This window comes from Miniopterus schreibersii (assembly GCF_964146895.1).
Source record: "Miniopterus schreibersii genome assembly, chromosome: 8".
Classification (NCBI taxonomy): Eukaryota; Metazoa; Chordata; class Mammalia; order Chiroptera; family Miniopteridae; genus Miniopterus; species Miniopterus schreibersii.
Genome location: NC_138109.1, coordinates 54124014 through 54141076, shown reverse-complemented (window position 1 = coordinate 54141076; position 17063 = coordinate 54124014). Strand labels below are relative to the sequence as shown.

The window sequence follows — 17063 nt, the reverse complement described above, 5'->3', positions numbered from 1 at the left end:
AGGAATGAGGAAAGAAGAGCGGATAGTAAGACTCTGACAATTTATACCTTGTACTGTATTTTGTTCAGGCTCTTACAAGTTGAAATCTCCTTTCACCTCAAAGGCATTGACCTGCAGACGATGCTTTCCCGAGAGTTGCCAGACTGTTACGTCTTTCAGAATACGGCAAGTGTCCATTTACTCAGCCACTTTTCGCTATGTTTCTGTCCTCCTTGTGTAGATGCAGAGAGTAAAACACACCAGCCTGTAGACGTGTCAGGTGCAGCTGTGTCTGAAACAGTTGAATGGCACTATAGCATTGTGGATCCAGACACCATTACTTATGAAAATGACGCAAAGCCCTTTGCAATTTCTTAAAGACTAAATTTCTACATTGAAAAGAGAAGTTTTCAAAATTGGCTTTCACCTCTTACTCTTCTAATACATTTTTAAAAAGTTTATGACGAGTATTTTAAGTGTTTATAATATTTTTCCCACTTATAAAGGGAGGTCTTTGTAAATGTAGCAAATGCTTTCAAACCTCCGGGACCTGAGAACTGAAAGCCATTCTGCAAAGGATCGGGTGTTGCCCCTTTTATTTTGGGAGGAGGCATGAGCAGTAGAAGAGACTGTTCGGTTTCATGGGGAGAATAACCTGTCTTCTCATTTGCATGGAATTTCATGCTCCACCTCCCTCCCTCTCTCCTTTCCTCCTTCCTTCATATTTGTGGAAGAACAAAACTGATGCTGAGCTGAAAGTTGTATACAATTGTGTTTTAGCAACACAGAAGAGTGCTTTATCCAACAGCCAGTAAATACTAACGAGTCCCTGCTACTCGCCAGACATAGCCATGCTCTGGAGGTGCTGTGGAAACTTACAGCTTAGTGGAAGAGATAGAAAAACAAGTAAACCAAGAAATAAAAATAATTATTAATTGTGACTTGTGGTAAGGAAGAGAGGAACATGATTAACTGCCCTGGTGTGACCTACACATTACACAACACATGATGAAATTAAGAAAATTCACAGGCAAAGAACTTGAGAGCTGAAAGTGTAGCTGACCTATGAGTAAACCCACAAGCATTGGGCAATTCCGAACACAAGTCACACTCTGTGTAACTCAAGAATATCACTATGACCAAACCAGAGGTTTGAGAATTCAACCCACAGGCCTCATTTCTATAGCTCTGAACTATGACTAAACCTCCACTAACCTTGGCACTCAAGGTCTCATTCCCCGCCCCCAAGAAAACCCCTAAATAACTCTCTTAAGGCCTAAAATACCCAGCATATTTCACTTACAAATTGTAAGTGATGGAAGCGTAATGTGGAAGATATGGGGCATTGGAAATCTTAAGTTCAGCCCTCAGCCTTGGAGCATTCTTTGCCATTTCTGAAAGCATTACATGTAGCACTTAAGGTAAATAGAAAAATAATCTCCAACCTAGTAGAAACCTAGAATTTCATACCCAAAGGACTAAATTGAAGCAAATGCTTTTAAAATTCCATTCAGTGTAATCAATGAGGTCACTGTGTTCTCTTGTCAAAGACTGGTGAGTCTCGTGTTTGTTCCTGGGACTAGTTCGCTGTTTTGCTTTGGGATTTCTCTGAACCTGCTTGGGGATTTAGTAGAGCTTCATACATTCAGCTTTTGGACCATATTTTTTCATTAATGAAAGTTGTGAAGGAATCATGTGATGAGGACATTTTCATTAGTACACTGTTTCGATCAGCATGCTGTTTGGATGCCATTAAAATTTAAGCAGAGTCTATCTAACAAGGCATGCTTTCTGCTCTCCATACATTTGTCTCCAGATTACCTTCGACAACAAAGCTCACAGTGGCAAAATCAAAATCTATTTTGACAGTGATGCTAACATTGAAGAATGCAAAGACTTAAGCATATCTGGATCTGGTAAGTATGTTGCATGCTTCCCCACTGGATAATTTTTAGCATTTTATTTTGGGATTCAGGTGTTTACATGGTTGATTTGGATGGTGATAGGAAGAAAGGGCTCCAGAAAACCACATCTTGAGTATCTTATTCTGTAAAGCACAGCCAAAAGCTTTACATTTTTGTCCAATTCTGCAAATATTAATTACACACCTCTTAGGAGAGGTAGTATGGCTGGTGGTTAGGGGTACAGCTTTGGCAGCCACATTGCCTGGGTTTGAGTCTTGGTTCTGTTTACTATGTCTGTGATCTTGGACAAATTATTTAGCTTCTCTATGTCTGAGTATATTTCTCTTCAAAATGAGGGCAGTAATAGTACTTACCTGCCAGTGTGTTGTGTATTAAATGACTTAGAATGTAAAGCAAAGCACTGAGAATAAGAGTTGGTACAAAGTAATTGCTAGGCACTCTGGAAAAGAAAGGAAACACCTTAGTGAGGGAGACAGACATGCTTATAAAATCTCCAGCGTGTCACATATAGCAATAAGTGGTGGAGGACAACAGCCATGAAGGTAAAGAAAGAAAAGGTTAATTTTGACTGGGGCAGAGTGAGAAATAAAATCTAGCAATGGTTCTTGGAGGAGGTATGCTTTGATCTGAGCCTTTGACAATGGAGAGGGATCGAGGCCTTCAGAGCCCAGAGAGCAACCTGTACAAACACAGGGTCGTTTACTCAGTCATGACTCAGAAAACACCTCTTGATCCATTGTTTAAATTGGGCTACACAGGGCCTGTTCTCCCTGAGAGTTCAAATGATGTTAATGATGGATGGTCAGTATTTTTTAATTTATAAGTTTTGTTTAACTGAATTTGCTGTTGACCAGATTACCAGAACAAAATAAAATGTAAAATACCCGTGGTTCCTAACTAGAATAGGTCAGTTTTAAAATAGATTCAATTTATGGCCTCTTGCTTCGATGATACGCCCTGGTGATTTTGAAGTTTTGGTTTCGAAGTTCCGCTAACTCACTTAAGCCTCTAAATAGAATATGTGGTTTTAGTTTCTGTTTAAAGGTGGTTACTATTCCTTAGCAGACACTCTCTTCCACAGAAATGCACAGATCAGATGCATATTTTCCAAGTCCAAGTACAGGTTGGAGCTATTTTAAGTGAAAAAAGCTAACCTTTGCTGCATATGAAATATGGTTTGGAATAGTCATTATGACCAAATGAGTTTGTCAGTCAAACATATTGGCAGAACATGGTTTCCTTCCTCCCCACAGGGGTCCTTAGAACATTGGGGAGTTTTCCTTGCCTATACTCAGAAGAAAGGAGGTCTGAACTTCTTCAGCTTTTTTTTGTCTGGGAAGTGCTTTATATGTCCTTCGATTCTAAATGATAGTTTTTCTGGGTAGAGTAATCTTGGTTGTAGGTCCTTGCTTTTTATCACTTTGAATATTTCTTGCCAATCCCTTCTGGCCTGAAATGTTTCTTTTGAAAAATCTTCTGACAGCCTTATGGGAGCTCCCTTGTAGGTAACTAACTGCTTATTTCTTGCTGCTTTTAAGATTCTCTCTTTGTCTTTAACCTTTTGCATTTTAATTATGATGTGCCTTGGTGTGGGCCTCTTTGGGTTCATTTTGTTTAGGACTCTCTGTGCTTCCTAAACTTGTAAATTTTCTGTTATTATTTTTTCAAATAGGTTTTCCATTTTTTGCCCTCTCTCTTCTTCTGAACCCCCATGATGTGAATATTGGTATGCATAAAGTTGTCCCAGAGGCTCCTTACACTATACTCATATTTTTGGATTCTTTTTTTCTTTCTGCTGTTCTGATTGGGTACTTTTTGCTTCCTCATATTCCAAATTACTTTTTTGAGTCTTAACTTCATCTGTTCTACTGATAATTCCCTGTAAATTATTCTTGATTTCAGTTAGTGTATCCTTTATTTCTGACTCTTTCTTACTTATGGTTTCCATGTCCTTTTGTATCACCACCAAACCAGTATTACATGACGTGTTAAAGGGTCTTGAAGAAGAAGAAAAGATTAAAAATATGAACAATAAAATCACAATAAATACATATCTATCAACAATTGAATCTAATAAAACAAAATAAATGAACAAGCAGAACAGGAATAGTTTCATAGATGCAGAGAATGTTTTGATGGTTGCCAGATGGGAAGGAGTTTGGGAGGATGGGTGAAAAAGAGGAAGGGATTAAGAAGTACAAACTGGTCATTACAAAATAGCCTTGGGGTTGTAAAGTACAGCATAGGAAATATAGTCAATAATATTGTAATACTATGTATGGTTTCAGATGGGTGTGAGATTTATCAGGATGATCACTTAGTAAGTTATAAAATGTAAGTTATAACTGAGTAAGTTATCAATAAAATCACTGCAGTTTACACTTAAAACTAATATAATATTGTATGTCAACTATAATTGAAAAATAAGATGATTTTTTAAAAAATGTAAAAAAAGAAGAAAGGAGGTTTGGCTCCCTCCTGTGGCCAGTGAGGAGAATCACTAACATTTTTATAGGCTTTCAGAGCTTTATCCTAAGAAACCAGATTTTGTCACTAGGAAAATGTGAATTTAAAATAAAATGATGTAAAAAATAATAAAAATAAAATAAAATGATGTGATGATGTGAAAAACTTAAAAAGCTGAACTTTGGAAACAAGCTTAGGAAATGGAGCCCCCCTCTCCTCCATCTGGTGGATTGACTGCCCTGGCTTTGGGGAAGTGGAGAGACAGGAAACGCGACAAAGCCAAGGGTAACGTGATCCTTGCACCGTTTCCAAAAAGTTCTGAGTTCATTCACATTCATACACTTACCCTTTCTTCATTACCTATGTTATCACAAGGCGAAATATGAAGGTGTGTTCATTTCACCTACAAACCAAATGCTTCTTTGCCTTCTAATATTCATCCCCAAGTGTGCCACCAATCTTCCCTTTAACTTGATTTTATGAATGTAGCAGTTTGGGCATGAGGAGGTATTGGTGGGCAGCACTCCCCACTGGTGGGTGATGTAATGGTGTCACAGGGAAAGGGAGCTTAGTGACTGTGGGAGGCCCTGGGTTAGAGCCACACGAGTGGGCAGTGGTGGTGTGGGGGGGACCTCTCAGGGCCTCTGAAAGGACTGGGTGGTCTAAACGACTTCTCTAACCAGGTTGGCAGAGGCATCTCTCTGGACTAGTGTTTTACAAGCCCAGGCTTGGGAAATGTTCCCATAGGGGTAACAGAGTTTCAGTGGAGTAAGAAAGCAACTACAACGTTCGTAAAATATTTTTTGCAGCACACCAAACTATTCTTCCTAATAAATCAAATTAAAACAAGTCAATCCTTGTTTCTCTGTTAGGAAGGATGGTTTATCTTTCTAGGTCTGGGCCTCAGTTTTCCCACCACAGGTAAACGTAGAGATTTGTTCTAGTTATGTGTTAGAAAGGAAGGCACTAGGTGTTGTCCTTGCATTGTATAAGATCTCCGGTCTCATTTTCCCAAGAACTGCCTCTGTTCCCTCTGCCTCGTTCCGTGGGTCCAAAAGGGAAAAAGGTCTTGGTTTCTAGTAGAGTTAAGTTGCTTTCTTACCTAAACATCTGAAGTATGAAATGGCTAAAGGTAAATGTCAGTGCTAGGTGTGAGGCTCGGCTCTAACAAGCTGGTTTTACCTGGTTTCCTGGCAGCCCGTGAAGCAGGCAGAGTTGCTTCCCCTGCTTTGTAGCTGAGGCACCTGGAGCTTCGAGAGGCTAAATAATTCACTCAGTGAATGGCATTTATCAGCTGGCTGTGGTCATACCCCACTGGGTGAGCAGCTTTGCTCTCAGACACTCATGCTGTTGTTGCTCACTCCCTTGTTATTAGTAAATCTGTGGACACTCCGATCTGTCTCTTAAATGCTTCTCTGCAGAGGTGTCTCTGAGGAGCACTCCGACGAGACTTCTCAGAAGGTTGCCTGTCCCCAGTCCTGCTTCCTTCCCTTCTGGCCTTTCTTCATCTCCTTCCCGAGCTCATTTCCTCTTCTAATTCTCAAACATTACTCCCTGCCCCACCATCCACTTTTCTGTCTGTGGTCTCTCTGAGTGTCTGTGTCCACACCCTCCCTCGGCTTTAGCTGCCACCGAGTCATCCTCTCTTGTCATGAACATCCAGACTGAGCTCAGTTTACCAAAGACAGAAAACCAGGAGTCACCCCTGGTTGGTCCCCCTTCCTTGTTCCCTGAGTCCCAGTGGAGACCAGGTGGCCTCCTCCGCTTCATCTCTTGCCACTTTGTGCCTTTGCCTTCCATGCCTCCTCTCCCTCTAACCTAGCTCAACCTCCACAAGTCCTAACTTAGATTATTCAGTGCTCTTCTCGTGTTCTGCTGGAGTGTCTCTCTGATTTACTTGTAAGCATGCTGAAGCATTATGCTAAGCAAAGGCACTGTGGTATTGACAAAATACATATGGTTCCTGCCTCCCAGAGCCAATCATTCAACGGGAAAGATGGACATTGAATGATTCCATAGTAACCACTATGAGTGTTTGCCGTCGTTATTTACCTGGGGTTGTTTCATGGGCTTTCATATATGAGTTTATTTAATCCTCACAACAGCCCTGTGGCTTAGGTATTTTTTATTCTACTCATTTTTTGCATGAGGAAACTGAGTCACTTCCCCCAAGGCTGCTCAGCTTCTGAGTGCAGAGCTGAGATTCAGACCCAGGTTTTCGGGCCCCAGAGGCCATGTCCTTTCCCATGTTACACTGTCTCTGTTCCTTGCTGTGCTCTCTTTGAAGATTCAAGTTCAAGTTCAGTGATCATCAAGCGAAGGATAGTTCAGAGGAGCTACAGGTGTGTACAGTTATGGAGCGTGCTATGAAAGAGTAGGGGAGGGGCTAATAAAGATGGGAATTTAGGGAGTTTCCTTCTGAGAGGAAGACACTCACTCTGAAACCTAAGGCTGAAAAAGAATAATCTACGCGTGTGTGATGGAGAGGGTGCTGTTCCACGCAGAGGGATCAGCATGTGCAAAGCCCCTGAGGAAAGAGAGAGAGAACCTGGTAGGAGCTGGGAAGGAGGAAGACGACTGTGGCCTCAGGGTAGAGAAGATGGGGGGAGAGAAGCGATTGGCAGGTGATGAGACTGCAGGGCTGGGCAGGGGGCCAGGCAGGGGAGAGCCATCATTGAGATTTCGGACAATTCCATGAAGCCTGAGAGAAGCTACGGTTACAATTTCATCTTCCTACAGTACCCTCCCCCCTGCAACTGTGTCCCAAGACATAAATCTGATTACTACGCTCCTTCTTACTGCCATTCCAAGAGGTTATTTTCTCCATGTGCAGAAAGAGCATATTGAATGGCACTCTTGGCTGGGAAAGTGCACAGTAAGGTTGAGAAGCAGAAATGGGGATTGAGTTGGAGGTATTTTGAATTATTTGTTCCCTCATTCATGGAGAACTTGATGTTTGTGTTTTTGTGTGAAATACCGCAGAGGATGTCAGTAGTTTCATCTCTTTTGAATGAAGTCCAAATGGACTACCTTCTGTCAAATTCTATTCTGTAGTAAATATTTACAAATACATTTTAGTACATTTCTTAAGAGTTTACATGTTTTTAAATGTATAACTCTTAACATCAGGGGATGTTCTACCTTATCTGTAGATTTCTGAGTGAGTGCATTGTGATTTGTTCCTGATGTTTAAGAACTCATCATTTGAACTTCTTTTTCAACTGCCATCTTGTTCAGAAATTATTCCCAAGTGAGGTGTGTTTAACGTTTGGATTCTGTTCTTGTTCCTCAGTTCAGAAAAATACTCAGTATGTGCTGGTGTTCGATGCATTTGTCATTGTGATTTGCTTGGCATCTCTGGTTCTGTGCAAAAGATCAATTGTTCTTGCTCTACGTTTACGAAAGGTACGTGTGTGCTCGAAGTTTCTCCCTCCCTTCCTGGCCTCCGCCCTTGGTTTGTCCAAACAGTGTTCCCTGGTGTTGGGTCATCCTGCCCTGTCTGCAGCCCTTTCAGTGATTGTCCCCCAAAAGGCATTAATCAGCCTGAAGTGCGTAGGGTGAGTACAAGCTCCCACCACTTCGGGTGGGATCAGGTAATTATTCTGCTTAGAACTGAGCTAAGAAGCACAGGTGCACAGCGGTGAGCTCTCACGCCTTTGCATGTTTGCAGAATAAATGAGACCCTTTTGAATTCAGGAGTAATCTTAGGATCAGAATAATAGCCATGTGGGTTTCATTGTTTGTCTTCAAATCAGAGTTCATTTGGACAGGGGGGCGCATGATAAATGGGTTATAATGAAGCATAAAACACTTTATTCTGTTTTTAAAATTAGTTTGAAAATTCTCCCCTCAGTTTCATTTTACCCTTTTACTCTCAGGGCTCGTGTGTGTGTGTGTGTGTGTGTGTGTGTGTGTGTGTGTGTGTGTATACACACAATATATATGTATACACACACATATATGTATATCCCAGCTCCCCACAAATTCTTACTCTGGTTTGCGCATGTGTGGAAATGCAGACTGGGGTCAAGTGCACACAGTCATCAGAACACCATTGGTGGAGCAAGAAAACAGTCTACATTCTATTTTTCTTCTTATTCACCGTTGTCAACTTAGTTTGTAAATATCCGCTTCTCTTACTGCACCCCCCCCCCCCCCCCGCCAAGCCCCCTGATACTCTGATCCCAGGTCAGGGTCCTGGTTCTGTCAAAGCAACGGGGAGGGGGCATTGGGAGCACAACCCTGGAGCTGAGATGCCTGGACTCCAATCCTGGCTCCGCCTCTCCGCCTCAGTTCTCTCCTCCGGAAGATCGGGCTTATAATGAATGCGTAGTTCATAGGGTGCTGTCCGGTTGAATGAGCTGACAATATGTAAAATATAGGGTGTCCCAAAAACATGTATGCACACACTTAGAATAATTATAAAGGCAGTGTTTATGAAAATATTTCATTTTCAAAATTGAGCTATCAGCTGTTACAGTGTGTATACATTTTTTGAGAACACCCTGTATTTGGGATGTACTATGTGTGAGCTCTTACAAGAGTCTGTGAAATATGATGCTAAGTGAAATAAGCCAGTCAGAGAAAGACAAATACCACATGATCTCACTTACATGTGGAATCTAAAGAACGTCATAAACTGATGAACAAAATAGATTCAGTGACATGGAAGCATGGATCAGACTGATGAATCTCAGAGGGAAAGTAGGGGTGGGGAGAGATTAACCAAAGTATTTACATGCATATCTGTATAATCCATGGATACAGACAATAGTGTGGGGAAGGCCTGGGGAGGGGAGTGGGCCCCAGGCAGGGGGAAGGGGTCAATGGGGATAAAAGGGGACATCTGTAATATTTTGAACAACAGCAACACAGAAAGAGTCTGTTGGAGTAGAGCATAAGCGTATAGTGTTAGAGTTCGCTTGGTAGGCACTTGCATGCTTAAGTCTATCTGAGTAGATTAGGGGGAAGTGGGGGCCGGAGCCCCCAGCCCTGAGGTGGATCCGTCCACCTGGAAAAGGTAACGCCGTACTCTTTTGCAGGCGAGAGCACCGTTTTGCACTTGTCTTCCCCTTCCAGAGGGCAGTGTGGTTTGTAAAAGATGCTTTTTCAAATGTTTGCTGCAGAGATTTCTGAATTTTTTCCTGGAGAAGTACCAGCGACATGTGTGTAATGCTGACCAGTGGGAGTTCATCAACGGGTGGTACGTCCTGGTGATTATCAGCGACCTAATGACAATAATCGGATCCATACTAAAAATGGAAATTCAAGTGAAGGTGAGGGGCCACCCACTTTAAGTCTGCTGTTCTTTCGGTCCTGGATGACCTCACGTCCCTTAGGGCATAAAAGCCTTGTGGAGACTAGAGTCCTGTTTTCCCTCTTCTCGCGCCCGTATGTTGGAAGCCGCCTCTGGCCCGATTCCTCGTGAAGGGAAAGAAGGAAGCTGCTGTTCTGTGGGAGATGACATTCCTACAGATATTCCCCAGGAAACTTGGCAGCTTCTTGAGAATAGGAACTGAAGTTTGAGAAGATGGGTTGTTTGCGTGGGTTTCATTTATTATTTTTAAGCCACAGAAGGAGCCGCTGACCCATGAATCAGCCTCGTCAAGAGCCAGTGGTGACCATCCCCGACCAGTGGGTGCCCTGACAGGTGGGGGTGAGGGCAGGGGCATTAGAGTGTCTGCTAGGTGCCTGACACTACGTGTAACTTCACTGATTTAATCCGATGACAAAGTCTTGACTCCTTTACCCTGCTGTTCTCCCCTCCATGCTGTGCGGCTGTCAGTCGGGAAGTCCGACCGGCTTTGCCTAACGGACCTTCCTCTGGTCCATTCCGACCACCTCTGACTCCCTTCAGGGGGCTTTCCCTCTGGCCTGGCCTGCACGGCGTCTCCTAGATGCTTGTCTGCCTTCAGCCTTACATCCCTCAGATCCATCCACGCAGCTGCCAAAGGGAAGTCTCTGGAAGTGTCTGCCTTTCTGTTCAATCCTTTCTGATGGGAAGCCCTTTGGGTGAAGTGGCCTCCAGGGTCCTCAGCATCTAGCTCTGCCTCCCTCTTCCGCCCTCGATTCACTGATCCATCCACGGTGACCCTCTAGGACGTCGTTCTGGCTCTTAGCATCGGGCCTTGGTTTCCCTTCGGCCCGCTCACCTGCAGGCTCTCCCCCAGCCTGTCCTGCAGGCCCAGCTGCACTCGGGCCGCGCCCATGGGAAGCCCTTTGTGAGAAGCCAGGTGCTGTGTCTCTTCCTGCCCTTAGCATAGTATATTAAAATCCTGGTTGTGTGTTTGTCTCCTCAGTCGGATCTAGAAATCCTTGAGAGCAGGAACTGTGCTAGCGAATCACGTTTGAGCTTCCTTTCAAAGTAGCCGACGGGAATTGTTTCCTATTTAACCAACACCTTTAGTTTATATTCTTTGATGCCTACGTAAATGCATTTTCTATTTCAGGATATCATTTGATCAAAAAATCAGTTCAGCCTATCGAAATACTAAAAGGAAATGAGAAACGCACTTGGAAGTGTGATCTCTATTATTTTCGTCAGTTCAAAAGCCCTAAGTATCACTTATAGAGAGGCAGGCATTCCGTTCTTTACCAGTCAGTTTAAAGTGAGATTAATAACCTGAGTGGAGTAGAATATGTTACTCACATCTGGTTTTCATTCCTCAGAATATCACCAACTACGATCTGTGCAGCATTTTGCTCGGAACGTCCACGCTTCTCGTCTGGGTTGGAGTCATCAGATACCTGGGTTACTTCCAAAAATATAATGTAAGGATGTGGCACTGGGGCTGAGATTCATTTCTTCTTCGGTTTCTAGTAAGCTCCTTTTTAATTTCTCCCGTTCTGATGTTTTTTCAGGTGCTCATTTTAACAATGCAGGCCTCGCTGCCCAAAGTCCTTCGCTTCTGCGCCTGTGCCGGGATGATCTACCTGGGTTACACCTTCTGTGGCTGGATCGTCTTAGGCCCGTACCACAACAAGGTGTGTAGCGCTGATTCTTCCTTTTGCCAATTAGGCACTTGGGACCCTGAAAAGTGGGCTTCCAGCACTTTCCCTCAGCACATACCCTTGATGTCAGCAAGCCCATATCTTTATATTGGTTTTCTTTCCAGTTTCCTTTTCTGGATATTGGAACTACTGTGAGGGACTGGAGAGCACATTTCATAGTTGCCTGGGACTGGTTTATGGGTCACTTACCACCCAGACAGCCGTCAAATAAGAAATGTTTGTACATGAGATCATATAATAAAAATGAACATAGTATGGGGAAATTATTACAAAATCTTTCTAACTTAAAGTTTTAGGATTTTCATCGAAATTAATTGAGAATGAAGGTGAACAGAGAGTGCCCAGAATGGACCATATTAGGTTTGTGATTAAAATGATAGCACGTCTTGTCTTTGACGGTGGTTTTGATGACAGCATCCTCTCTGCCTTATTAAAGATCAGTATCTGAATTCTGGATCAGTGCCAGGCTTCAGTCAGCATCATAATCTCAGGGACATCAAAGTTATGGCTCAGATCCTCTTGTTTTAAAATAATAATAACTTTGATTGGTAGAAACATCAGGAAATGAAAATAGGTAGGCCCTGTTTTCAAACCAAAAAGGTAAAAGGAGTTATTGCATCTTTTAGTTTTCCTTCCATGGGCCTTTGGCAGTTGGAACAACAGAAACAACAAAAATAAAATTAACAGCAGCTGACACTGGGTGCTTGCGCGTTAGGCACTGTGCTTAGCGTTTCTGTCTCCTCTTTTGTTTAATCTTCACAAGAGCCCATGGTCCTGTCATCTTGGCTTAGTTGCTCTGCAATAAGAAAAGAGATAAAATGCAAAGGATTACACCGAAGCTTGTATTACTGCTCAGCCTTAAGTTTCAACTTTGATTGTTGCATTAAACAAAACGTGGTTATATCTGGCTTATAAACTGTTCCCCAAAAGTGAGCAATCCACAAAGGTCAAGCTTTCTGTGTTGTCCTCCTTGAATAGATCCTAGTAATTTGGCACATGCCCAAGCTGTCTCCTCTTTCAGGGTTGCATTTAATATATCCAAAGAGAATTACTGTGTTCCTGTTTGAGACTGTTGAGTTAACCAAGTGACCATCTCTGGGTTAATAATAAATCTTGATAATATTATTGCTTTTTCAATTCCATGCTACTGCTTTAAAGGCGACTCATGAGTAAAAACTGTTCTTTGATATGATCTCTCTGATCTGGAGAACTTACTGTTTTAGTGCCCAGGAAAATTTACATTTTTCTTCCTTACTTGCCACCTCCTCTGAATGCTACTCCAACTTTTTTGTCACTAGAGGGCAGTGTTGCACTGTGGGAAATAAATACCAAGTTGACTGATTTTGGCTTTAATTCACTGTCTCCAAGGCCTCAGGACAAGTGGTCCTATCTCCTTTGCCCTTTGTCTCCCTACCCCACTATTGTTCTGGAAGGTGCTCAGATAATGTTGCTTGAATTTTACTAATATAGCTACCATTCTTGAATGCTCTGTGCTAGATAGCTATGGGACCCAAGTTCTTTAACTCCCTCTAACTCCCTCGTTGTGTTAACTCTCAGTAGCTCTGTGTGGGAAATATTATATTTTTACAGAAAATAGGGATCTTAGTATGTTAGAAGTATGTTAGATAATTTTCCTGGGGCTACACAGCTAGTAAATGGCAGAGAGAAGATTCACATCCAGGTCCACCTGACCCTAGTACACATGCTTTGGCCAGTACCCAGTAGGGCTTTTCTTAGTATTATCTAAAACAGACCATTAAAAAAGAGCATTTAGTTTGATCAAAGAATAGATTAACTATGAGAGGAGAGCCACATAACCAGTTTTATTTCTATTTGCTTTGTCCTTTCAAAGGATTCAGGTGAGACTGGGATGCTCTGGACCAGCATTGTCCAATAAAAATATAAGAGCTACAAATGAGAGCCACATGTGTGCTTTAACATTTTCTAGTAGCTACATTGAAAAATTTTAAAAAGAAAGAGATAAAATTGATTTTAATTATATATATATTTTTAACATTGAGATAGTCTGCACTCCTTTGGGAGGGGGTTGGTACTAAATCTTTGAAATCCAGTGTGTATTTTACCCTGACAACACATCAGGTGCTCCATAGTCACATGTGGCTGGTGGCTACCCTGGTATATGATGCACCTCCTGTCTGTGTTTCTCATTTAGGGTCAGCCTTTGTTTCTCCCCCACAGGAGCAGAGGGATAAAGGCTGTCTCGAGGGCTGCCTAGCAGGTCTGTTCGTGGCATCTGTCTCCCATCTCTACCCAGGCTGATATATTGGGGAAATACACAGTTCATTTAATTTAGTGAATGCACTAGTCAGTGGAAGGAGAAAATCTTCAGTCTGACTCAAGACTTCTGTGCTTTCTTTCTCCGGATTGCTGCTGCTTTGAATCTGAAGTTAGAAATGTTTCTGCCCCCTGTGCCTCTACCCCCAGATTAATTCCAACTGTCAAAACTTTCAGGTTCTGCTAGTCAGTCTCTTGAATCAGAAGACCTTCAGTATTACCTGAAGCCTTCAAAAGCTGGGCAGCACAGCAAGCATTTTCTAGGATCTAGAATCATAGCAACTTTGGGTGCAGAAGCTAACTCTTTCTTTAAACATACCAAACACTCTAAATAGGAGGTGTCAGGGAAACTAGTTGTACACTGCTGTTTGGCAGCAGGGCCCACATTTTGCTTCCTGTTTTCCTGGTAGACATTGGATTCCAATGGTGCAGATGAGAGAGGGTAGAGATACAAGGAGTGCCCCACCGGTGTTAATGCCAGCACTAATGGACTTTGGCACAGCACCCTTTCAATTGTCTGGGCACAGAGGGCTAGAGACTGTTGATGTTTAATAATTCAAGATGAGGTTCGGAAGACCGTTACTCTCATGTGGCTTTTACGTTTCCAGAGGACTTTCTTGCTGTAAGGAATAAGTCATAGTCTTGCATTGTCCCCATTTTGCAAGTGAGAACACCACCAGGGCATTGGAAAATTGTTGGGCTTTGCTGATGCCAGGGGTACAAGTTTGGCAGAACCTGCATTACGTCTTCATGCTCTCAAGGCCTCTAGTTTTGGTCAAACACCTCTCTTATTCAAAAGAACTGTTAACCAGTTAAAACATTTAACCTAAATGTTGCTCTTGAAGCCAGTTTTTATGTCATTCTCTGACATAAGCTGTTGCAGGTAATGTTTTCATTTAAATGAAAGTTCTTTCTGGTTTGATTTTGAAATATCATTTGTGAAACAAATGCCTGGGTTTTCACGGTGGTCCCGTAGGATCTATGGGGCCTCTTTATGGAACTACGCATTTAATATTGATTAAATGTCTACCCTGCTCCAAGTGCTGTCAGGTTCTTCTAGGCTGAGTTCTTGGAGGGCAGTGACTATGGCTTTTTGCTGTTTCCATTCCCTGTGTCCAGCACGGTGCACAGAACACTGTAGGGATTCAACAAGTTTGTTACATGAACAAGAAAACAGAAAGACAGCCGTACCTGCTTTCCAGGGGCTCACAAGCTCCTAAGAACCAAAGCAACTCCCGATAAATGCAGTCCTTCTGGGCTGGAAGCACATTAGGACCTTATTTCCCCTCACCACGGGTAGTTCCAATGTTCACTTCTGTGGATTTTGGCCACTGAAACTGACTGGCTCCTAGTTACTTGTGGTACAAATGACAGGGTGTATTCTAATCTCATACCCTATTGAGTCTCTGTTTAACTTTTTGGCGGGTTAAATTAAGTCTCCCCTGCATAGAAGAGAGGGAGGCATAATGGTTGTAAATAGCATAAATGTTGAGACAGGTACTGCGTCTAGACCGATACTAAGTCACAGCACTGGAAACGAAGACATGAATTCGACATGTACTGACCAACTAGCTATTTGCAGTTCTGGAATCTGAAGCAAAGACTGTTAGGGGTTCTTGAAACTAAAGGAAGGAATTGGCCAGATTCCAAAAGAAACTTTGAGAAATATGAATTATTAATGGTGCTGCTGGAGTTGTAATTGCCATCCATAGAAACCAGCTTTAACTTTGTTGTCGGAAGGCTGGTGGTGGGGATGGAAAATATTTGCTCTGAGAACGGCCTGTCTTACTGTGTAATAATTTGCATATTGTTGTGATTTGCTCAACTGGATGTTCCCTCCAGGTCTCTATGGAGAGCGGCTTTAGAGCTGTTGCTGCTGCAGCAAAGGCCTAGGCACGGTCCCTGTTGGGGTTACGTTTGTGCCCACTGCCCTGGTTGCAGACTTTATCCCCGGCATCCACTCATGGAGAAGGGAGGGTTGGACATGGTGCTTCCATCCAGCTGGGGTGTAGAGAAGTATGTTCAAAACGCATTAGAAGGCCAACCGTAGTTTGCGCTGGGCTTCTTACTGATACAGAGAAGGGACTAGAGCTGCAGAAGTGAACAGTCTTGAGGGTAGATTTTGAAATAGCCCTTTAGCGTTGGCTTCAGTGGACACAGAAGAAGATATCAGATGAAAGAATAAACCCCATGAGGAAAAGATGGAGAAGTGGGTCTGGTGTTGTGGGAGGAGAAAAGCACAGGGCAATTTTGACAGTGAGGAGATAGAAGGAGGCCATGCAAAGGAGGACCTTACACCAGCCTTCGTGGTCTGAATTTTTACTCTGCATCCAGACTTGGTATATTCTTACTCAAGAGAAATGACCAGAAGGTTGCATTCTACGAAGCCTAGACTGTACTGCAGTGTGGACTGGGGGGTGGAGAGGTTGGAGTCAAGAAGCCTTCCTTGGAGGTTTCTGTAATAAATCCAGGTGTAAGTGTGGGCCTGAGAGTGGAGTCGAAAGACTGGATCAGAGAAACGTAGGAGCAGCAGACCTTCCAAGATCGAAGAGAGGGGGAGGGTAATCAATTCAGCACACAGTTTTAAGTACTTGATTATTTGGAGTAAATGTTTCTTTGGTAGGAGACTGAAGTCACTGACAGGAATGGGGGAATCTGGAAGGAAAGCCCAGTTTCTGGGTTAGGGTGGCAGAGGTTTCATTCTGTTGCATGTGATGTAGTAGCACAGCTTCCAAGTGGAGATGCTCCATGGACATTCATCAAGGACCTCGCTGTCCCCAAAGCCACTCTGACTTAGTGGACTTACGGCCCCCACCTCCAAGGACAGAATTTGGTTCAGAACTCTACAGGAACTTGTTCCCTCTGTGTTTCTGGAAACCATACTATCTTTTTGCCTGTTAGGTCATTAATAATGACCTAGAAGCTTTCATCTAATGTCAACCCTCTGGCCCTAGAGATGTTAGTTTATTAAGCACCTGCTGTTTGATTTTAGTCGATGTGGCAGGAGCTGGGATGCCGGCTGTGGGGTTGCGGTGGGATCCCAGCCCCAGCCCAGCTCCGGAACTCCAGGTCTACCTCCAACTGCTTCATATCAACATTTCTACCTGGCACCTCAAGCTGCCTTGCCTAAAACTGAGTCCATTTGTAGTTCCTTCTCCTTGCCCCCTCCCAGACTTATTTTCTCCGAAGTTCCTCCTTTTCCAGTCTCACCTGGACTTGCAATCCTGAGCTCCTGCACTCATCCCTCCGGGGCATCCCTGCCCTGGGCTTTTCCTGTTCTAGGAGATCTTGGTTGCCCATTAGAAACAGGTCAGATCACTCTTCTGGCTGAAATTGTTTCCTGGTTCCCAGTTCTGGCCTGTGATAGTCTGAAGTATGTAGAAGACC

The 17063-nt window shown here is 43.1% G+C and overlaps 1 protein-coding gene across 1 annotated transcript in view; it reads left to right on the top strand.

The window, feature by feature from the left end:
* MCOLN2 (mucolipin TRP cation channel 2) overlaps window positions 1-17063 on the top strand; it is a 44360-nt gene that overhangs the window by 20495 nt on the left and 6802 nt on the right. Inside the window, exons 6-11 of the mRNA XM_081144558.1 lie at window positions 69-165; window positions 1796-1895; window positions 7663-7775; window positions 9497-9646; window positions 11040-11141; window positions 11232-11354. Of these exons, the coding sequence (XP_081000684.1) occupies window positions 69-165; window positions 1796-1895; window positions 7663-7775; window positions 9497-9646; window positions 11040-11141; window positions 11232-11354 (685 nt within the window). The remainder of the gene's footprint in view (window positions 1-68; window positions 166-1795; window positions 1896-7662; window positions 7776-9496; window positions 9647-11039; window positions 11142-11231; window positions 11355-17063) is intronic.